General features: G+C 41.0%; 1 protein-coding gene across 1 annotated transcript in view; it reads left to right on the top strand.

Annotated features, from left to right (window-relative positions):
* TBXAS1 (thromboxane A synthase 1) overlaps window positions 1-23,579 on the top strand; it is a 156,745-nt gene that overhangs the window by 33,572 nt on the left and 99,594 nt on the right. Inside the window, exons 3-4 of the mRNA XM_035021219.1 lie at window positions 11,745-11,838; window positions 14,453-14,505. Coding sequence (XP_034877110.1) covers window positions 11,745-11,838; window positions 14,453-14,505 — 147 coding nt within the window. The remainder of the gene's footprint in view (window positions 1-11,744; window positions 11,839-14,452; window positions 14,506-23,579) is intronic.

Genomic DNA, 23,579 nt, shown 5'->3' on the forward strand with positions numbered 1-23,579 from the left:
TGATAGGATTCACCATATTGATCTTTTATGTAAAGTACCACTATACATTTAAAATAACACTAATTACAGAGGATTCAATTAAAACATTTCAAGATCTGTTTAAGTTTTTGACTAGGCATCCATGTGATTGAAGTATCAAAATGGTACCATGGGGCGCCTGGGTGGCTCAGTTGGTTAAGCGACTGCCTTCGGCTCAGGTCATGATCCTGGAGTCCCTGGATCGAGTCCTGCATCGGGCTCCCTGCTCGGCAGGGAGTCTGCTTCTGCCTCTGACCCTCCCCCCTCTCATGTGCTCTCTCTCTCTCATTCTCTCTGTCTCAAATAAATAAATAAAATCTTTTTAAAAAAATGGTATCATGAAGTATCACCAAGAAGTACAGTGAAAAGTCTTTCTCCTCTAATGATCCCTAGATATCACTTTGCACTAAACAGAACCATGGCTTCTTGGGAAAGTGGCTAATCTAGGTCTGGGGCAAGAAATGCAAATGAACCTGGAATATCTTGTCATTTCAGAAAGCAAGAAAGACATTCTATCAAAAATACTCAGGAGCAAACTTATACATGCTCCCACTAGCCAAAGATGGGACAATTTGATGAATAAAATGATCATTGCAATGGATCAAAACACATCAAATATATTTAAATCCATGAATTCATAAGGATACAAAAATATCATGAGTTACTACTGTAAGATGATACAGAACCAACTCATTATTTTGAAAACTAACAATAAAAGCAAAGAATTGAGCACTGATCCTACTTTTCTTATATGAACTGTTCCTCAGAGTAATCATAGCAGACGAGGGTAAATTCAGAATTATTCCAGCTAATAAGTGCAGAAGGAATATCACCGTTTTGCATCCTAATAAATTAATAGATGTCGGTGATAATCTTCCCAGCTGCTAAGATCATAATAAAAGCAAAAAATAGACATTATCAATCTCCTCAAAAGCAGTCTTGCAGAAAAAGCCTCTGGATCAGTGTTTTCCAAACTTGGAACACTGCAATCACCTGAGGATCTTTTTAAAATTCCAAAGCCCATGCCACACCCTAAATAATTAAGTCACCATCTGGGGGTGGGGGTGGAACACAAACATGAGAATATTCTGAAGGTCCTCGGTGCGCAAATTCTAGAACCAGTGGTTAAGATCTCACTACCAGATTGGGACTGAAGAACACGTTGAACTACACCTGGGGATGCAACCAGTGAATTCAGAGTTTGGGAAACCCTACAAGACACAACCTGTTTTGTTTATAAAAAATGCAAGAGGGAAAAAGGTGGCCGGGGGGAAGTTGAGGGGAATTTAGAGACTTAGAGATACTTAAAAGGCATCTGACCCAATTACAACATATAGAATTTATTTAGATCTTCATTCAACAAACATACTGTAAAATTATGAGACAATTGGAGAAATTTAAATGCTGACTACGTGTAATATTGTATCTTGATGACTTTCTAACTTTGTTGCATAGTATATTATTCAATGGATGCATAAAGATTTATTTAAACAGCCCCAAACTGACAGGCATCTAGACTGTTTCCAATCTTTTGATGTTGTAAAAATGCTGAAATGAATACCCCTGTACATATGTATATGTTCAAGTATATGGGTAGAACAAATTTCTAGATGTGAATTTACTGTGTCAAAGGGTAAATGCATATGCTAGATACTAGCAAATCGCCCTCCTAGGGCTTGTACCAGGGTAGAAGCAGTGGAGATGGAGAAGTGGGCAGATAGGGAGAAGGAGCTAATCTGAAGATGGAGCTAAAAGGATTTGCTGAGAGAGTGTATGTAAAGTCTGAAAAATGAAAGAGAAGGCTAAATCAGGTCTAATATCAGTCAGTTTCAGGTAAGTTTCACATGGATAGCAACTGCCTCCAATCTCAGTGATTTACATCAACAAATATTTATTTCTTGCTCATACTAAATGTCCAGCATGGATCACTTCCAGCTCTGCTCCTCATCATCTTCATTACAGGACCCAGGCTTCAGGAACAGCTCTCACCTGGGAGACTAGTGGTCTCATGACAGAGGGAAAAATATCAAATGGCTCACCATGTGCTGCTCTCTTGGCTTTTGCTTGGACATGGTACACATCGTGCCTGTTCATGCTCAGTTGGCCAAAAAAAGTCACATAACCAAGCCTATTGTAAATGGGCTGGAGATGTATAATCCTCCAACTAAAAGGGGTAGTCATATTTTAAACAATCACACACTCAACCATGTCTCAAATTTTCTGGCTTGAGCAATTGGTGGATTGTGGTTACAACAGTGACATAGAGATGACTGGGCAGGATGAAATTTAGGGGGGAAACTGAATTCAGGTTTAGATGTGTTAAGTTTAAAGAGTTTAATAGACATTAAAAGGGTGCAGCCAATTTGGCAGTTGGATAAAGATGAGTTCAGTGGAGAGAATGGAACTAGAGATAGAAATGTGGTAATTATTGATGTATAGGTGGTACGTAAAGTGATGAGACTATTAGAAGGAAAGGAGCCAACAAAGACACGGAGGAGCAGCCTCTGAGGTAGGAGGAGTGCTGACAGGGAGCACAAGGAGGAGAGTGTTTCAGGAAGAAGAAAGTGTTCATCTGTGCCAAATGCTACTGAGAAGTCAAGTACAAAGATTGGCAAGAAATCACTGATTGACAAGGTCAGGATCATGGATGACCTCGACAAAGGCAGTCCCAGTGAAGTGGCGGGTACACAAAACATAGTCGGAACAGGTGGAGAGGAGACTAGGGGTGTAGAAGGGGAGAGAACAAGTCTAGATGATGCTTTCAAAGGATGTTACTGGCAAGGAAGGAAGAAAAATAAGGCAATAACTGGAACTAAAGGAGTTTGCCTTTTTCCTTTAAGATGAAAGACACTGCAACATGTCTGTATGTAGACAGGAATGATCCAGTAGAAAAGGAGAAAGCAACACAAGAAAAAGAAGGAATAGTTGAGAATTCTGAGTAAGAAACAGAAGTGAGGGGGATGGCTTTTAGAAAAACAAAAGCTCTCTCATCATGATCATCAGTTAATTAGTATCTGTTATTATTATACCTTTGGTTTCTAATAAGCCTGCCTTTGTTCTCAGCCTATTCACTGTGTGTTCTCATGTGGTCGCTTATCCACAACATCCTAGCCTAGAGGACAAGAAGGAACAGGTTAGTGGAGTTAGTGGCTACCAGCACTTGTTTGAAATGTGGCAGACCTGGTTTCCACTCTGACTCAGTTACTTAGCAGCATCACCTTGGGTACATTCCTTAGCCTCTTAAGATTTAATTTCCTGATCAGTAATATGAAGATAATATTGATTTCTATCTTTATATGATTGTTGGAAAGCTCATGTAAGACAACATATAAAAAGTTCTTAGCATGGTGCCTGGTACATAGGAAACATTAAAAATTATTATAAATTATAATAATAGTAATGACTGTATAACTCTCTTTGCATGTCTTTATAAATGTATTTTTCTTGTGTTGTGACAAGGCTGTCATCACGTTAATGATTACAGTGACTAGGCTTTTGTGGTTTTTACATTATTGGGGAAAGAACTGCACATCAGTCAGATACTTAGGTATTTATTCAGTACTCCTTCATTTTTTTCCCCTAGAGGAGTGAAGATTATAAGCAGTTCCCTTTTCTGGGTCTTTGGATTCAAATTATAATGAATTTTACTTACTATGTCTTGTGAATAAGGCTGGGCAGAATTGGAAAACAAGAGGAAGTTCTTATAATTCTAAAATATCTCCCTCATAGTTTTGCTTGTGTGCATTTTATAGCACATTTTATATTATATTCAGAAGTTTCCTATTAGAATGTTATTAGATAATAGCCAAACTATGGAAAGAGCCTAGATGTCCATCAACAGATGAACAGATAAAGAAGATGTGGTATATATATATACAATGGAATATTTTGCAGCCATCAAAAAAAAAAAAAAGAAATCTTGCCATTTGCAATGACGTGGATGGAACTAGAGGGTATTATGCTAAGTGAAGTAAGTCAATCAGAGAAAGATAAGTATCATATGATCTCACTGATATGGAGAATTTGAGAAACAAGACAGAGGATCATAGGGGAAGGGAGGGAAAAATGAAACAAGACAAAACCAGAGAGGGAGACAAACCATAAGAGACTCTTAAACTCAGGAAACAACCTGAGGGTTGCTTGAGTGGAGGGGGGAGGGAGGGATGGGGTGGCTGGGTGATGGACATTGGGGAGGGTATGTGCTATGGTGAGTGCTGTGAATCGTGTAAGACTGATGAATCACAGACCTGTACCCCTGAAACAAATAGTACATATGTTAATAAAAAAATTTTTTTTAAGAAGAATGTTATTAGACAATGAAAGCACTACCTTTCAAAATGTGTGGGATACAGGTAAAGAAGTACTTAGAGGGGGGAAAAAGAAGTACTTAAAGGAGGATTTATATCCTTAACTGCATTTATTTTTTTTAAATATTGAAAATAAGTGAATTAAATTGTTAACTTAAAAAACTAAAACAAAACGAAGAACAAAGAGTAAACCCAAAGAAAGTAGAAGGAAGATCATATGAAAAAAATGAGTATAAAATAACGAAATAGAAAACGAACAAACAAAAAAACCTAGAAATGATCAACAAAAGCAAAACTTGGTGCTTTGAGAAAATTAATAAAATAGATAAGCTTATAGCAAGACTCATCAAGAAAAACTTCTCTAAGCAAACTAGGAGTAGAAGAAATGTCCTTAACCCAATAAAGGGTATCTATAAAAAATCTGCAGCAAGATCTCACACTCGATTTTGAAACGTTAGATACACTCCCACAGTCAGGAATATGAAAAGGATGCTGTTTTACTGCTTCTTTTAAACATTGTACTAGAGGTCCTAACCAACGTAATAAGGGAAGAAAATTAAAAGTGAGAGAAAAGGATTAGAAAGAAAAGAACTGGGACACCTGGGTGGCTCAGTCGGTTAAACATCTGCCTTTGGCTCAGGTCATGACACCAGGGTCCTGGGATCGAGTCCCACATTGGGCTCCCTGCTCAGCAGGGAGTCTGCTTCTCCCTCTGCCTGCCGCTCCCCCACTTCTGTTCTCTCTCTCTATCAAATAAATAAATAAATAAATCCAAAAAAAGGAGAAATAGAACTGATGTTATTTGCATAAAATATGACTGTCTGCATAAGAAATCAGATATTCCACATGTGAATCAGTAGAACTAACAAGAATGTTTAGAAGGATCCTTGCTTATAAGACTGGCATAAAAAACAAATGGTGAAATCATATGGTATTTGTCTTTCTCTGACATATGTGGAATTTAAGAAACAAAAGAGATAAACATAGGGGAAGGGAAGGAAAAATAAAATAAGATGAAAACAGAGAGGGAAAAAAACTATAAGAGACTCTTAAGTGTAGGAAACAAACTGAGGGTTGCTGGAGAGGAGGTGGGGGGGAGGGGTAACTTAGTGATGGGCATTAAGGAGGGCACTTGCAGTGATGAGAACTGGGTGTTGTAGGCAACTGATGAATCACTAAACTCTACCTCTGAAACTAATAATACACTATATGTTAATTAAAAAAAAACCCAAATGGTGTTTCTACACATGAGCGATACCGATAACAAATATATGTAGATGGCAAAAAGATACCCTTCTGTGCATAAAATTAGAAAATGTTACTGAAGGACAGAGATAAAGGAATCATTGGAGAGATATAATACATTCCTAGGTTGAGAATACTCAATGTGGTGATAATGCTGGTACTCTAATTTATAAATTTAATGCAATTCCAGTAAAAATATCTCAACAGAATTTTTGATCAAACTAGAATAATGAATTCTGAAATATGAGAAAGTAAGATATTAAAAAGTATTACAGAATTATAATAGTTAAAATAGTGAGGCATTTCCATAAGCCAGACAAATGGATCAGAATAGACCCAAGCACCTCTATTACTAAGATGTGTGATAGAGGCAGCACAATACATCAGTGGGGAAAGAGGAGTGAGACAGCAAACACACTGTCTCTTTGCTAACTCGTTATAGGGGTATGCTTGGCTTTAGGGCAGGATTATTTTACCAGGGTCCCAGTGACATACTTGTTCTGATGAGCCACCTCTCATTATAGAACCTGGCTCAACACATTACCCTCTGAGGATTGATTTGGTTTCTCAAGTACTTGGAAAGGAGGGGCTCTGAGTAGGGACATCAGATGTTTGTTCCTGGAAAAGGACATCTACTCTTATAGATTAGTGAATGAACATTCTGGTTTACAGGTTATATCTTGGTAGATAATCTAACTACTACCAATTGAGACACGAATTAATGTACACCAGATATTTCCAGCCCTGAGGGCAAGCTGAGAGCAAGGTCTTGAGGGAATGGGCTCCAGGAAAGGGGACTGAACATGAGGATAAGGATGCTGAGACAGAGATGAGGTGCTAACAGGGGAACTGGGATGACCTCATCTAGAAACTCAGTATTTCTAAGGAGCTCCTGCCTGGAGGCATGACTGATGCAACTTCTATGCCTACAGTGTCTGTAGTATTAATGGGGCGAGGAAGGAGAAGGAAATAGAATTTAAAATCAACTAACAAGGCTGTAGGAGTTGTTTTCTAAATAACAACTATTCAGAATTCATTTGCTTGTTTTCCTATCCCTGCCCAAATGTGTGCTTCGAGTCAGCCTGCAGTCACCTATCAATGACTGCTCAGTTTCCAATTAATTATTTAACCAGTCAGTGTGGCACAATTATGCCTGACACCTAGATAAGCCATGGTAGGAATGAGGGGGGAAAGGAAGAGTCATTTCAAAGTTGGGTAATATTTTTGAAATCAGAGAAAAAGAGATGGCAAAATGTTATCTCTCCCCTCTCTCTCTCTAATAATGAAAGAAATACAGACATCAAGATACATTGATGGGTCTACAAAATTACAAAAAAATTTTATGAGAGCCTTTGGTGAAATGGATACACTGACAGTGAGACTTGCTGGGACAAACTTTCTGGAAAGCATTATGTACCCGTGTTTGAATCCAGTGACCCATGGATTTCAGGTCCGGGAAACCTCCGTGCATAAAGTGCTGGAAAAGCTTGATGCACAGAAATATTCATTACAGTAGCATAACTTAAATTAGCTAAAAATCAAGAACATCCTAAGTATTTAATAATAAGAATAGTTTAGTATATTATGATATGTCCACAATAGGAATATTATATGGCCATAAAAATAATATTCATAAAGGATTAATAACATGGAGATTTTCCCCTTATATTAAATGAAAAAAAGTAGAAATACCGAGAAATAGAAATAGAAAAACACTATAGAGGATATAATCTCAAAAACAGAAGAAATCCTCAGAGAAAAAGCTAGAAAGAATTAGAGTAAAATGAAAGTAGGCTTTGTCGGGGCGCCTGGGTGGCTCAGTCGTTAAGCGTCTGCCTTCGGCTCAGGTCATGGTCCCAGGGTCCTGGGATCGAGCCCCGCATCGGGCTCCCTGCTCCGCGGGAAGCCTGCTTCTCCCTCTCCCACTCCCCCTGCTTGTGTTCCCTCTCTCGCTGTGTCTCTCTCTCTGTCAAATAAATAAATAAAATCTTTAAAAAAAAAAAAAGAAGAAAGTAGGCTTTGTCTCTGATAGTTGTAGGGTTTTTTGCCCAAATTTCTGTCAAAGCTAGCCAACCTCATATTCTGCTCCCATGTCTTAAAACCTTTTGAGAAGGTAACAATTTAAGGCCTTGTTTGTAATAACATTTCCAATGTGGCCACAATTTTTAATGGAACTGATGGCCATACATGTCACAAGGGTAGAGAACCATGACAAAGGGCTTTTCTTCTCCAAAAGCAGGACAAGTGGTTTACCTGGCTTCACTGGAGAATCACAATTTCTACCCCAGGAGATGTGCTATTTGCCAAAGCAATCTTTCAGCATTTCAAAAACATCAGCAGCCTCTGAATCTCACCAAGGAGAAATTCTTTGATAGTGTTGGTGAGAACATAATGGATGAACCAAGAAGTTGGCTGTTTCTAGAAGCACAAAGCAGAGAAAACACTTCCTCTATGGATGCTTAAGATATGCAATGAGGGAAATCTTGGAGGGCAAGCCATCATTTGATTGTCTTCTCTTGCTCCAAACCTCAATCAACTTGACTATCTCTTTAATGAATGATTCATCAAAATATCCCCCAATTTGTCACAAGTGGCTTCTTTGGCTAACCAACAGGCTGATCACTTTTGTTGAATCCATCCAAGAAAGGGCTTTGTCTTGGGGAAAATGAAATCTTGGGGAATTTCTAGGCTTTAAAAATTGGGTCTTACTTTGAAAATGATCCATATGGTTCAATTTAATTTGCAGTATAAGGCACACCACTGGCATTACAGGAATGTGTCTGCTGTCGCAAGAAACAATGGCTTGAGCTGTGAAATGAAACCAAAGGATGCTATCTGAAGCTATTATGTACACTTTCTGATGTCATTTTCCAACGTAAGCATCCTTAATGTAAACAGTGATAGATGTCCATAATCATAATTAAGGGATATCGGCATTAATTCCCATCAAAGAGAAGCTGTTCAAAATATCACAATATGCAACCCTTCATGAGGGCTGCATATCACCTGCTTTCTATAGTAGCATCCCAGGCCATCTGCACCTTTTTAATGGCACAGGACTTAATGGCACAATTTGACATAAAAAAGAAATTTTCTCCGCAATGATAATTTTTAGAGTAGCAGGAGGAAATTTTTTTAAAAATCTTTTTTCATTGATTCTCTAAAACTCATTCATGGGTATTCTTGATGTGCCAGTTTCCTAGGGGCTGCCATAACAAAGTACCACAAACTGGGCTTAAAACACCAGAAATGTGTTGTCTCACAGTTCTGGAAGCTAGAAGTCTGAAATTATGCTTATTGCAGGGCTGTGCTCCCTCTGAAACCTGTAGGGGAGAATCCTTCCTGGCTTCTTTTTAGCTTCTGGGGTTTGCTCACCATCTTTGGTGTTCCCTGGCTTGCAGCTGTGTAACTCCAGTCTCTGCCTATGCTGTCACATGGAATTTCCCCTGTGTCTCCATGTCTTCATGTGGCCATCCTTTTATGAGGACACCAGTCATAAGGATTAGAGATCCACTGTACTTGAGTATGACCTTATCTTTTTTTTTTAATTTTAATTTTTTTTAAAGATTTTATTTATTTATTTGAGACAGAGAGAATGAGAGACAGAGAGCATGAGAGGGAGGAGGGTCAGAGGGATAAGCAGACTCCCTGCCAAGCAGGGAGCCTGATGCGGGACTCGATCCCGGGACTCCAGGATCATGACCTGAGCCGAAGGCAGTCGCTTAACCAACTGAGCCACCCAGGCGCCCAACCTCATCTTTTTTTTTAAGATTTTATTTATTTATTTGCCAGAGAGAGAGAATGTGCACAAGCAGGGGGAGCGGCAGAGGCAGAGGGAGAAGTAAGCTCCCCTCTGAGCAAGGAGCCCAATGCGGGACTTGATCCCAGGACCCCGGTATCATGACCTGAGCCGAAGGCAGCCGCTTAACCGAGTGAACCACCCAGGTGTCCCGATCTCATTTTAACTAATCACACTAGCAACCACCCTGTCTCTAAATAAGATCATATTCTGTGGTGCTAGGGGTTAGAACTTCAGTTGATCTTTTTTGGGGTGACACGATTCAACCCATAATACCTGGTGTCCATGGGTTGTCCAAAGAGCCTTTTTGAGACAGAGAGAGGGCAGTGTGGGAACACTGGAACCAGGGAGTATGGAACAAGGGTGCAGAGAAGGAAGTGGGAGCAAGACAAATGGAACCCACTTTGCAGTTTTACCCGCAAGTCTGGTGGCAGTGATCTTTCCCCCTGCTGATTTTGGTGCAAGAACTCTGGTTACTGATGGCAACTTTTGGCCAATTCCCAGCTGAAGATGCTCAAGTTCTATACTTGAGTATGGGTTGCAAAATGAAGTTTATGGTTGTGTCCAGAACATTCTCCGCTGATGCCATATGTTTGAAAATGTCTAAATTTTGTGCAGAGACACACAAGCAAGTGTTTTTTAAGTGGAGTTACATAATTAGGGCATGGACTTGCATAATAATTAGCACATGTAATTAGGTACAGACTTCTTGTCCTTTAATTAGACAATCAAGACATCTAATTATAAAATTAAGATGTAATTATATGGCCCAAGATCTACATATATCCTTCCATCCATTAGAGATCACATTTAGAAAATAATTCACAAAAACTGATGGAGAAATGAACCTAGAAACCAGATTCAAGGATCTTGAGGGAAGTCTTAAGTGGACTGGTAAGTCTTCTTTGGTTTTCCCTCCAGGGTGTGAGGGGAGTTATTTAAAATATCATAGTCTACTTGTACGAGTAACTCATACATACTATGCTGTTGACCTTTGGTACACATGCTAATGAAGAAGAGTGTTGGCACGACGAATCTGTGTAATTCACACGTGGCTCCTGAGTGCAGTTTGTAATCACACTTGAACATGGACTTACATGTGATGTCCTGGGAATTCATTCAAACCCAATAAAGCAGCCAGATGGTGGAAACCTCCTTCCCATTCTTGGTTCTCCCTTGTGACTACTTTAAAAATAGACCCATTGCTCAGAATAATGCAAACCAACACTTTGGTCGGATTGTCTTTTCCCTGAATATTTGAACATTTGATGAAAAGTACTTATTTTAAGTGCTCCTTATTGGACTACAGGTTGAAAAGGGGAAGGTCAAAGACTATAGCGAACACTCCATCTTTCTAATGATGAGTGGTTTTTAGAGCAGCATTTTGTTCATCTAAATTCTAATGCTCCTAGGAAGCCTGGCTGTAATGATATGCTCTATATTTTTCCTTGCTCCTAAATTGAGATTTGGCTGATCTCTGCATGATGCTAAACACCCAGTTTGACTCATTAATTTTTCTGAACTGACTGAACTTTTGACCTAATTGGCTGGCTGATTAGGGATTACAGCCATATGTCCAGGTTTTTCTAAGCCAGTTCTGACTTTAACTGCGTTATCCCTCTGTTCCCATAAACTGGTGAAATATCCTAGTAATTCCAATGTTTTGACAGCTAGGCTGCACTTCTCAGACTGCTGCTTTCTCCTGGAAAGTGACACCAAAATCTGTCGGGCCACGTTTCCTGATTTTTGGTTAAGAAAATATGCTTCCCATATGGTTTCAGGCCATGAAAACAAAGACACGAAGAGGTTATAAGCGGTTGGCGATGAGGTCTTGTCTCCATGGTGTGTTCTCTCCCTCTCTATTTTTGTGTTTCTCTATTAGGCCATGGAATGTGGTGAGGGACGAATTAGGTGCAGGGGTCAGTTTTGACCAGCAAAACACACAAATTTGCCCAGGGAACTTATTTTTGCCATTGTGACTTTTTTTTGCCTTGCCTTCTGATAATTGCTCATGGTCGGTGTAGAAGCAAAGGAATTGAACTGGGGAGAGGTACATTTTTAAAAACAATGTATTGATGGAAATTTTAGGTGGGGAAGGAGCATTTAGAAGACAGCATCGCCAAGATGTCTTCCACCTGTGAGATTTTAGGATTCCTCCATCTCCAGCCCACCACGGGATCAGGAGGAATTTCCTGGGGTCCATTCCACTCACTCATCTCTACGCTTTGATCTCTTCTGTCCTTAGACACTGTCAACCGGAAACCACTCCTCCCATCCTTCCTTGAGGAGAACTCAGTAATTCTGTTTCCTAATAGGGCCAATGTATGAATGAAAACTTCAGTTTCTTGATTTTTAAGATTTGCTTTTCCCCTCAGGTACTCCACATCAGCGTTTTCAAGACTGGAGAAGCTGGGCATCAGACATCCCAAGCCGTCTCCTTTTATTGGAAACTTGACATTTTTCCGCCAGGTAATGGCAGTCTTCCATCATCTTCCAGCATAAGATATGCTGAGCCCAGGGCAGCTGTACCCGTGAAGCACTGCTTCCATCTAGGTCACCCACACGGGGGTGGTCTATATGTGAAGGAGCTGTGTGATAAGCCTTCCCCTCCTTGAATGAATTATCACGTGATGACAATGATCCATTGCTTATCACTCATCAACATGTGTTGAGTCCTATCATCCATTCATTCATCCATTCACCCCAAAACCCACTGACTGCGTATCTAAACATGCCAGGCCCTGGGATGTGGAAGAAGTAGAAGCTACTTATACCCTCAAGTGTGCACACGAAATCACGGTGTTCAGCACCAGATGGGATGTACCCTAGTGCTAGATTAGGCGAGAGAGATGGTAGCTGTTGTGTCCTTCAGAGGAGAGGGAGATTTATCAGGGCTAGAATCACCCTAGAGGACTTCCTGGAGAAGGAGGTCCGGCAGAAGCAATAAACACAAGGGCAAGAACACAAACCAGGTGGGGAGCAACAATGTGTGTGATTGCACTTAAATGAGAATTAGGGCAAGCTTGAGTAGCAGCCTGGATTGACTAGAAGCCAAAGATGGGGGAGCACTAGGGGAAGCAACTATGTGAGAGAGTGACAGGCTAGATGGTTGGCAGTCTAGAAAGGTCAGTGTACTATCACTTTGGAGTGGGAGAGGGACCCTGAAGTGGATGATCACTCTTCAGGGGAGATTTAGTTTAAGAAGTCTAGGTGACATGGTGAGGGCTTGGCCCAGATGGTGAGGGTGAAAAGAGAAGGACATTGGGGGCAAAGTTAGTAAATCCTGGGACTAATTCGTAGTAGAGAATTCAAGGCAAATGAGCCAAAGCACCTCTAAGTGTTGAGCCAGGTTCACAGGGAGAATGGCCATGAGTTGACAGAAATAGAAGGTCTGGAGGGCAGCTGGTCCAGGGAGATACCTTTGATTGGCCGGAGTGACATGCAAGTGGAAAGGTCCTGCAGGCATTTGTAGATAGAAGCCCAGGACACTATCTTCCAAGAGTATTTTTTTTCCCTTCATTGGGTTTTCTCAGAAGCCAGATGGTTTAATCTGCGAACTCATGGTGGTGCTGCCACCAGACCCTTCATCAGGAGCCGACAGATCCTGTGTGTGAAGAACCGCTGAGCTAAACAGAGACATGCAGGGCTAACTGGGCCAATCCTGGTCACGTCTGTTCAGCATCTCTCTAGGATTTCCCCACCCCCAGCCTCAGAAAGGCTGGCCCTCAGCATGACACAGATAACAACTTTAGCTATTTCTATCCTTTTCCCTCTTCCTCAGTTTCTTTTCTCTTCCTTTCTGTCTCTTTTCTCTGTCCAACACTCTTTTTCCTCTTTATTGTTGTTGTTGCTCTCTTCCTAGTGTTTTAAATACCTTCTCCTCACTCTGTCTTGGGGGTGGCACATTCACAATACTAAGCCCTCAAACAGCGATCTCATTAAGGCTTCCGGTGAGTCCTTGAAGCAAGTGTGAAGAAATTTCTAAGTGTCAAAAGAGAACACGCTGGATAGGAAATTCAAAGTAAATAGATTTCATATATTTCTGGGGGAGGGAGGAATGATCAGTTGTATTCAGTTGAGTAATTTAGTATTAACATTTTGAGGAAAAATAGTAGAACTGTCGATATGAAGAGAACACTGTGCTCCTGCCTCTGGTTAATTTCCACATATGCTCCTTTTCAGCTCGTCATCCTTGTATGTACAAACCTTGCCAAGTTCCTTCTAGAACATAGTAATTTCAGCGACTATTTTTATATTCATAGAAGCTTTCCTTGATGTATGGCAAGCTTAGATTGTGAAAGTAGATGTAATCAGAATGGGATGTATTTCCATTAAGGACATCCACCTCTTCTATCCCCACCAACCCTTTCCTCTCCCCCACCCCTCAGATGTCTCTCCTGTATAGTGCACTCCCACAACACAGGGATCTAGCAGTTTCCAGCCCTTCACCCCTATAGTTCCTCCATCTATATTTGCACACACACTCCATCCCCACTACATTACCCCAACCCTATAGTACAATGGTGTGGCCTTTTCTGACCCCTCTACCCCACAGCTGTCTCCAGGTATACTCGTTTCCCACAACAAAATGTCTAATGTTTTGTCCTATATAAAGTTACTCTAAGGTTCTTATGTTTTGACTACATTGATTTTAGTTAAAAATTTCAGTTGGATCATGATAATTCAGAATTTGCAAGCGTTTACATATAGAGTGGCTGTCAAAAGAGGCTTTGCCAAAATTAATAATAATATAAACCAAATTGCCGAGGGGAATGTTAACATAGTTGAGAAAGCAAACCGTTTTCAAATATTTTAGCAGCAATTACACACAAATACTTTAAGTACGGATGATCTCTTTCCATCCATTAAAGCAGAGTTAACTAAGATTTTTCCTTGGCAATATATTTTTTAAAGCTACTCGTTTATTCTAATACTTCAAAGTACTTGAAAGCAATAGAACTTGAATTCTTTTTTATTGTTTATGTAATTGTGTTCTCACGGTTCCAGACTTTTTCCTGAATAAATATGAATACTTGAAATTTTGTTTAATCTTATTCTTATGATAGTCCTATGTGTTCCGCAGGGTTTCTGGGAAAGCCAAATGGAGCTCAGGAAGCTATATGGACCTCTGTGTGGGTAAGAGAGAAGTCCACTTTTCTACCATTTATCTTGATTTCTGCATGTTCTGATAAGGAAGTAATAACCAGAATGGGGGATGTTGCATGTGTTTAGGTCTTTTAAGGATCCACAAAGAGAGGGCCTAGCTGTACAGATAAGGCTCCTGGAGGAGTGGAGGAGGCCCCAGGGTTGCCCAAGGGGGCCCCATGCTAGGCTGAAAGAACACCACTTCCCAGCCTTTAAGACCCTGACCAGTTAGGTCAGACCCCGGGTGCCTTGACCATCTTGCTCTACTGCTGCAATTGGATACAGTGGCCCTCCATGCCTCAGTCTAGTTTGCCTTGAGAACCCACGAGTCGTCTTTTCTTATGAACTTACCGAAACCTTACTTGGACCCGTTTTGTTCAACTCTGTGGGAAAACATGCTGTCAGCTGTATGACCATATAATCTACCAACCAATACAATACACTGTGTTGAACGTGAAAGGGGATGCTATTAATAATTACCCCAGACAACAGTGGACACAATGACTGTCCTGGATATATTGGGACATCTGGTCACCCTAGTTCTCAGCCATATAAAGTACTAGAGCCCCTTTTTTTTTTCTTGAATTTTCCCTTTTTATGCCTCAGAGAATGCTCCTTCTTTTTAAAAAAATAAATAAATAAAATTCCAGAATCTGGTGAACAAACATATGTTAAGACCATTTATTCTATTCAAGATTTGACAGACTTGAGTCATATTGGTTCTCAACATGCATCTTTCCACATTGGAGTCCTAATCGTTTTAGTCTGTTCTCGTATCATTCCTCCTCAGCCATGCGGTGATTTTTAGCAGCTCTTCTCCAGACCTCCAGGTCTGTGATCACTGTTTTAGGTGCAGTAAACTTCTGTTGTGTTCCTAATGTACAGGCTAATGGGGTCCCATGGTTTGTGAACCCTCCTGTCCATAGGATCCATGACGCTTATTCTCCCAGTGATGATTTTCAAAAGACTGACTTGTACTCTGCGGAAATGGCCCTACCTGGGAGACCCATAGTTTTGGCCAAGTTGTTCTCACTGCTCTTTAGTTTGCTATATGGTCCTGCAAAAGTAATAAATTGTCATACTAGATGCTCTCTGAATTAGTTTGTTATCACTGCATAACAAACCAATCTAAATTGCAGGGACTTAAACAACAAATTATTATTTATCACACGTCTAAGGGGTGGCTGGAATCAACTAATCTAAGCTACCCTTGGCTCAACTCAGCTGGGCTTTCTGGTGCATCTGTTGGTCCTCTGGGCAGGTAGGTCATTTAGGACAGGCTCAACTGGGGCAGCTCTGCTCCACTTATCTCTCATCCTTCTTGGAATAGCAAGCAAACCAGGGAAGGCTCTTCTCAAGGTGAAGGCAAATGTTCAAGAGAGCAAACCTAATAGCACAAGAACATCTTAAGTTTCTGCTGCATCATGTCTGCTAACATCCTATTGGCCAAACCAAGTTATATGGCCAAACTCAAAATCAGGTCAGGAAGCACATCTGCCCTCAGTGAGACCAAAGCAAGTCACTTGCCCAAGCCTGACATCGATGGGGCAGGGAGGTGTGTTCCTCTGATGGAAGGGCAGGGAGATGGTACACATCTTTCAATAATAAGCAACTCTACCTAATTCTCTAAGATATCTTTTAGCTTGGTCTTAACTTACTTTTTTTTTTTTTTATGTGCATAGCTTCTTGCTTTAAGTATGATAGATACTTAATAAAGGCTCAAGGGATTGACCCATTTACCTTTCTCCTACTCTTGGGCTGCTCTATTGCTTTTTTAAAAGTTCTCATTCCAGTTCTCTCTTTCCAATAGCCTCATTCTGTGGTTGACTTGACACTGACCTTGGAGGCTGTCCCATATATTACTGAAACATCTCACTGACTCAGAATGACAGTAGCTTCCCTAGAATTAGGCAAAGGCCTCTCTAAGTTTGAATTCTAGGAATCCATTCCCTGGAGTACTTCTTGTACAGATTTTTCAGAGTAGAACACTTGAGTATTTTAAAATAATTTTAAAATGTCAGATGAAGAGTTTAAAGGGCACTGTATTAACTGGTGGGTGGTGTGGTGTGCATGCGTGTGTGAGAGGTGGGAGGAAGGGAGAATTAGTTTTCTTGACGACAGGATGTCTAATAAACTACCCACCCCCAACTTTAACTAAGTTAACACCGTTTATCCATTTCATTTCAAGAAAACGTAAATCAAAGAGAATGATTTCAAATGAGGTTGTAGAGATAGAAATTGCAGTATCATCTCCACTCTTTGTTCCCACCTCTGGTGAAAAGGGGAAAAAAGAAAGGTGATGGCATAATTTCTTCATACAAAACTGTCAACCTTTTTCTGCTTTAGAAAAAAAGATGAGCCATAAAATGCTGACTTCTTTTTAAACATGTCCATTCCTGGATTTGGAGGCAAGACGGTGGTGGGGCAAAGTCCTGACTGAGCTCTGTAATCTTGATGAGACTCAGTGTGCTCACCTTTTAAAATGAAAGGGATGAACTAGCTTCTAGCCCTAAAAATTATCTTGTTACTCCTTAAATTTTACCAAAATGTTTTCACTGGTTGGGAATGTCAAGGATGAACTACTTTCAATAAAAGACCCTTCCTTTACACAATGATTCAGTTTGAGTTATTTAATTTTTAGACTATTTTTATTTATTTTTTAAAATATTTTATTTATTTATTTATTTATTTATTTATTTATTTATTTATTTGAGAGAGCGAGCGTGCACACATGAGCAGGAGGAGTGGCAGAGGGAGAGAGAGAAGCAGGCTCCCCACTGAGCAAGGAGCCCAACTTGGGGTTTGATCCCAGGACCGTAGTATCATGACCTGAGCCGAAGGCAGACGCTTAATGGACGGAGCCACCCAGGCGCCCCTGACTACTTTTATTTTTTTAGAAAATATTATCAAGACCAGATGGTCCTCTTAAAAATTAAAATGATAGACTGATTCACCATTTGACAAGGGAAGCCCCACACTGTTGATGCCATATAGAGATGCACTGTATCGTTAGGTGGCAGGACAGTATTCCATGTTGGGAGAAACATGCTGCTCTGGACCTGAAAGCCAAATATGGGGATCATGATACTTATTATCTGGTTGTTATCACAGCAACCCAGTCAGAGTTTGGGTCCCCAAACTAGAGATCGGCTCCTTATCCATTTTCCCTCCCACTCACTGCTATGGGAAAGATACTGCTAGAGAAGCTTTCTGCCAAGAAGGGTTGACAATCACTGTTTATTGTCACCGCCACCACCGCCACCACCACCGAGAACAAAATGTCCTTACCAAGTATCTAATTATGTAGCCTGCTTTGCCACACGCTGTGCAGCTAAAACTACACATGTTGTCTCTGCCTTCTCTGAACTTGAATGTAAAGCAGATGGACTGGCATGCATGCCTATCCAGTTTTTATTCACAATACTTGATTTGAACTCTTTTGAATTACACAGTAGTACCCCTGACAACATAATAGGAAGAAAGCGAAGCTTTACGGCTTTAGGCAACCTGCAGTCAATTAATAATGACTGGTTAGCCCTTCAGTCTGAGCAGGAGCCCCAAGTTGGATTTATATTCCTTCCTAAACCCTAAAAGAACAGCATCAACATAATCATCAGACATTTGTGACTGGATATAAACAGGATGGATATTATTTTCCCTTCCAATTTGACTTTATAATCCAGTGGTTGACAAGCCTTTATTATACTATTACTATTAATTACTTATAAATACTTATGGCACCTAAGTTCAGCTCATTTGTGACTCCTAAAGGCTCCCATCTAAAGCTTCTTTACCTTTCTCTTGTCTGTCTTTTAAGTGATAGTTCTATAGCTGTTCTTTTATTTAGCCCCATCCCCATCTCTTCTTGCTCTCACATCACTTTGACCTTGATTTCTAGTATAAACTTCGTTCCCTCTTGTTGAATTTGATTCTCATGCTTCTCGGTCTCCATCATTCTCTGCCCCTCCATTTGATTAGTGGCCCCCTCATTCCTGTATCCCTCTATCAAGCCAGATTTGTTCAATGATCTCATATACCCTCATTAGAACAGTAAGTTGTAAGTAGGTAAGCATGCACATTGTATATAATTCATAAAGTACAAATAAATATTCAGCAAAAAGTAAAACTGACTCCCTTCTTGGACCTTTAGCCACTCTTCCCCAGAAGCAACCTCTGTTATCAACTTTTTAATACTCAGATGGATAATATATGATAGATGCTGTTCTTTATCTTGCTTTGTTCATTAATGATATTTGTGAAATTGTCCCATTTCAGTACATTCATTCTTGTTAAATGCTATTCTATTTTTTTAAGGATTCCATTGTATGGATGTATCCTAGTTCTAAAAATAAGTTCTCAATTAATGAACACCTTTTGCTCTTATAAATAATACTGCAGTGAATATGCTTGTATATATATCATTGCTGTCTTATGTTAGTATGTCTGTAGGATAAATTCCTAAAACAAATTATTAGGTCAAAGATTATCTACGTTTTTTACTTTATTTATTTATTTTTTTTAAAGATTTTATTTATTTTTCAACAGAGAGAGAGAGACAGTGAGAGCGGGAACACAAGCAGGGGGAGGGGGAGAGGCAGAAGCAGGCTTCCCGCGGAGCAGGCAGCCCGATGCGGGGCTCAATCCCAGGACTCTGGGATCATGACCTGAGCCGAAGGCAGACGCTTAACGACTGAGCCACCCAGGCACCCCAGTTTTTTACTTTATTTTAAATGGCTCTGTCTAGGACTTATATCAACATACATTCTCATAAATAAGTATATGAGAGTACCTGCTTCTCTCATGTGATTGCCATTAAAATGTGGTGGTCATGATTTTAAGTCTTTACCACTTGATGGTAGTTTTGATTTGCACTTTTCTAATTATGAGCAAGCTTGGATATCTTTTCATATGTTTAAAATCCATTGCATTTTGTTTTCTTATTCTATTGGATTAGTGATCTTTCCCCAGTTTAGTTGTAGAAGCTCTTCATATATTAATGAAAATAGCCCTTTACATCTAATATACATTGCAAATATTTTCTCCTATATATTGTTTAACTTCGTTTATTGTGTATTTTTTCCAATCAGAAAACATTTGGGTTTTTATTGTTGAATTTAATCAGTTTTAATGGTCTCTACATTTTGGATCTTACTCAAAAAGATACATTTTTTTACCTTTCATTTTTCTGGTGTTTTTTGTCTCATCTAAAAAATTTAGATATTTAATACATCGAGAATGTATCTGAGAGTAAGGATAAGAGGAGGCATTCACTCTTATTTTTTTCAGATGGTGGTGTTCCATCTGGAAAGTCCTGCTTTTCCAACTGAAATGAACGCCACTGTTATCGTTTATTAGCTCCCATGTATATTTCTGACTTCCGGGTGCCATCCCCCTGCCTAATCACATGCCAGGGCTGAACCAAATAACCTCGTCTGGATATCACGCATGTAGTACCTCCTGGTACCTAGCTGCAGTAGAATGTTCCCAGAACATCTTTGCAAGCCTCAGAATCTGAAGCAATCTCTCAGGGAACCTTGAGTCCCTGAACTGGAAAAAAAAAAAAAAATCAATTTAGCAAACAAGTGAGGCTTTGGTATAAAAGATCTGGCACTTAGACACAAGGTTCATGCCCACAGGAGGTGGAGGTGTCTCATCTGCCTCCGACGTGGAGGTTTTTAGCACCATTTTTATTTAATTAGCTAGCACACATGAACTAATAGCACCTTGTCACCAGGCAGTGAGGAAGCTGAGAACTCTGGGAGGCATGTGGAAAAGCAATGAAAACAGTAAGGTCATTTCACTGTGTTTTTAAGCTCAGATTCCACTGCGCCGTCCATTAGGAGGGTGTGCGCTTGGGAAGAGAGTACGGTATGGAACCTTCTCCCGTGAGCGCTCACGTGCTGGGCAGGTGCGGCTGCAGGACCACACCGAGATGGTTTGCTTTAATGCAGTCGGATGGCTATGTCATCAACGTGCGGGACCTTTGCGGGCCTACCTGCATGGATCCCGAACTCTGGGAACTCTCGGGCTCTGAAGGGCTCAGCCCGCTGCAGCCCTGTGCCCCCTGCTGTTCTCTAAGAAGACACAAGACCCTTGAACACACTGGACCTGAAAACGTGGCCGAGGATGGGGCGGGCTGAAAACTGCCGCTGCTTTGTTCAGGAAAATACAAGCATTCAGACTCACGCCTGGGCAACTGATAGGGGGAGAGGATTCTCCTTTTGAAACTGGACTGAGCTCAAGAGAAGCGTAGATGCTGGAGGAAGGCAGAACTCTTAGGTGGGAATGAGGTCACCATTGCAGCAAAGCTGTACAGATGCTGGTGCTTAGGAGTCAAACGTGTGAGTTCCTGCGGCTGGTCCGGGGTGCATGCCTTGGAATGGGAGTCCTTTACTAAGTGTTGTGTGACCTGAAAGTGTGACTCAGTTTGAAGAGCAATGAATGAAAATGAAAACTACTCTAACCTCAGAGAAGACACGATATCCCTGAAACTATGGAATGAACTACAGAAATCCTAAATTATTTTAACATCTCTGGCCATGAGGCCAGACCGGTGGCGGGGGGGGGGCGGGGGCGCAATATTTGGGTCTCCTAACTTGGTAAAAGTTGAGTCTTTCATGGAAGTGTGGAAAACAAAGCTTAGAATCACCATTTTCAAGTGATATGAGTCTGAAACCAAAATTAATATGAGACCTGGTGGTCTGTATCCATAATTATTGAGAATCATTCAGTGAGTTAAATATCCATATTCTCGCTGGTCAAAAGAGATCAATCGCTAACACTCAGCTTGCAAGGGCACATTTTTAAATGAGTGATTAATTATGCTGGTATTGCATTTTAGGGGAGGTGCATTTTTTTTATAAAAATGAATATAATTGGCTGATTTTTTTTCTAGGAGTCCTTTAAGAGTAGGAAGAAAGTTGTCAGCGGGAAAATACATGATAATTATCACCCATTGAAACATGTAGCCCAATAGGTAGAATTATCAAAGGAACAGTTGTCCTAAGATAAATGGGCAATCTAGACCAAAAAGGACAGGAAGAATTCTATTAGCGTCCCAATTCTCTTGAATGAGCCTTGCATAGACCCTTCACCTCTCCTATTCCTATCACAGTCTCTTGTTAACCTGAGTTACTACAAGGCTTCCATTCTTCCTTATGGTTTAAAAATCACCCTTTTTTCCTAGTCTTTATCCAAAGACCCTCCTGATGTTTACCCATATTTTTTCTGGACTTCGAATCTCTTCTTTTACCCACCATTTCTCACCACTTCCTTTCCCCCGTTCTCATTCTATGACAGCCTATAGGTGGTGGTTGCTGCCTACTTGAGGGACTCCTACTGTCCAGGTCTTTGGGACCCACACTCCTAAAGATCGAGAGCATATATGAATTCCTCTTCCTTGGGTAGAAAAACATCAAACAGACCATGCCAACTTACAATAGGAAACTGGGGTTCGTATTCCCGCTCCAACTCTCCTATCTGCCCCTTGAGAGCTTGATGGATTTAAGCCAATCTCTTCCCCTCTCGAAGCCCCAGATTTCTCAAAATAAAATGAGGGATGTGGACTCTATCAGTGACTTCGACACTTGAATTATGAGCCTCGGTGAATAATGTATTTTACATGGTGATCCAGGGCACACACCCACTTGAAATAAGTCTTACAAAAGAATATCTTATTTACTGTAAGATCCACATCGACCTATTCTAACTCTATTATTTCCCGGAAAAAAAAAAAAAAACCCAGCAAATACAAGCTGGTCACGACATACTAAGTTGGTTTCATAACCACTAGTAAGTCAAGATGAGCAATCTGAAAAGCAAAGGGCCAGATGATACCTGAAACTCTTGCCAGCTCTAAATGAGATGGCTGCAAACCGATGGCTCAACCCCAACAGTCCGCACCAGAAAATTTGTATAAGCCCCTGTTTTTATGGTGGTTTAAGACTCTGAGAGATCCCTGGACAAAATCGGCAGCTAAAACCGAATATAAGCTGAAACCACCCCTCCGGAGGTGGGGCTCCTGCATCTCATGGCAGAACCAGCCCTCGCTGCCTAAGAACACCTTGCTCCTGCTTCTTGAAAATCACAAGTTCAGGCATTATGACAATTATTGCCCAGCCTTAAACCAGAATCTTTCAAGCGAAAAAGCGTTAACAAAATATATGGGTTGGCAATTTAAAACATCTGTCGGTACGATTTTTGCACTGAGGGTCAATATCTAAGTAATTCATGGGAACACCCTGTCTCAGTGAGGTATGGCCATCATTGCTTACTTCCAGGGGATGGAGCAGGAGAGGGAATGGCCTAGAAACTGGAAGGAGCCCCATTCACTGGGGTGGCTGGGTATGGAAAACTGACCAGGCTGGGGTGCCGACGGAGCGGGTTCCAGCCGATGAGCGAAGCACAGTGTTTAAAGGGTAAGAAATTGGCAGCTCTCCATTCCAGCAAACACTGGCCATTGTGAATAGTCCAGGAGAAGGCTGCCCACGGAGAAGGTCGGCTGGACAAGATTCAGGCATCCAGAAAAGCAGGAATCAGGAAGGCCTGTCAGTGGATGTTAGGGGCCAACAACAGGGGGTTCCAGGCCCTGAGATGGGCTTCTGGGAGGAGGACAAGCAGGGCGTCAGGGGGAGAGGCCTGGGGACAAATCCCTCACAGGCACTGAGTCCTCAGACTGGGACCCAGGAAGCAGAAACCAGACCCAGTCCCTGTTTTTGGCTGGGGACAAGAGATACATCCTGGCTGGAGCAGATCAAGGCTGAGGACGGGACATTGGGGGTTGTTCTACTTCTGGGGACAGGCTGGGACTGCAGGTGGAGGATGAGCACTTGGCTGGGACGAGTGGAGGGCTCAGACGCAGGGAAGTCAGCCTCAGTTTTTCAGTTTTTCACTCCTCATTGTGTGTTCCCCAAATCTACCAGTATAGCAGGTTCAAGGTGGAAGGGAGCTCATCCTCCATCAGTGAAAACTGCATAAGGCATCGATAACTTCTTTATCCCCCAGGCGACAGCCGTGCACCAGTGTGCCCCCAAACGGTAGAATATCTCAAATTAAGATTGCAAAAA

This window comes from Mirounga leonina, unplaced genomic scaffold (genome assembly GCF_011800145.1).
Source record: "Mirounga leonina isolate KUSES-001 unplaced genomic scaffold, KU_Mleo_1.0 Mir_174, whole genome shotgun sequence".
In the NCBI taxonomy this organism is placed as follows: domain Eukaryota; kingdom Metazoa; phylum Chordata; class Mammalia; order Carnivora; family Phocidae; genus Mirounga; species Mirounga leonina.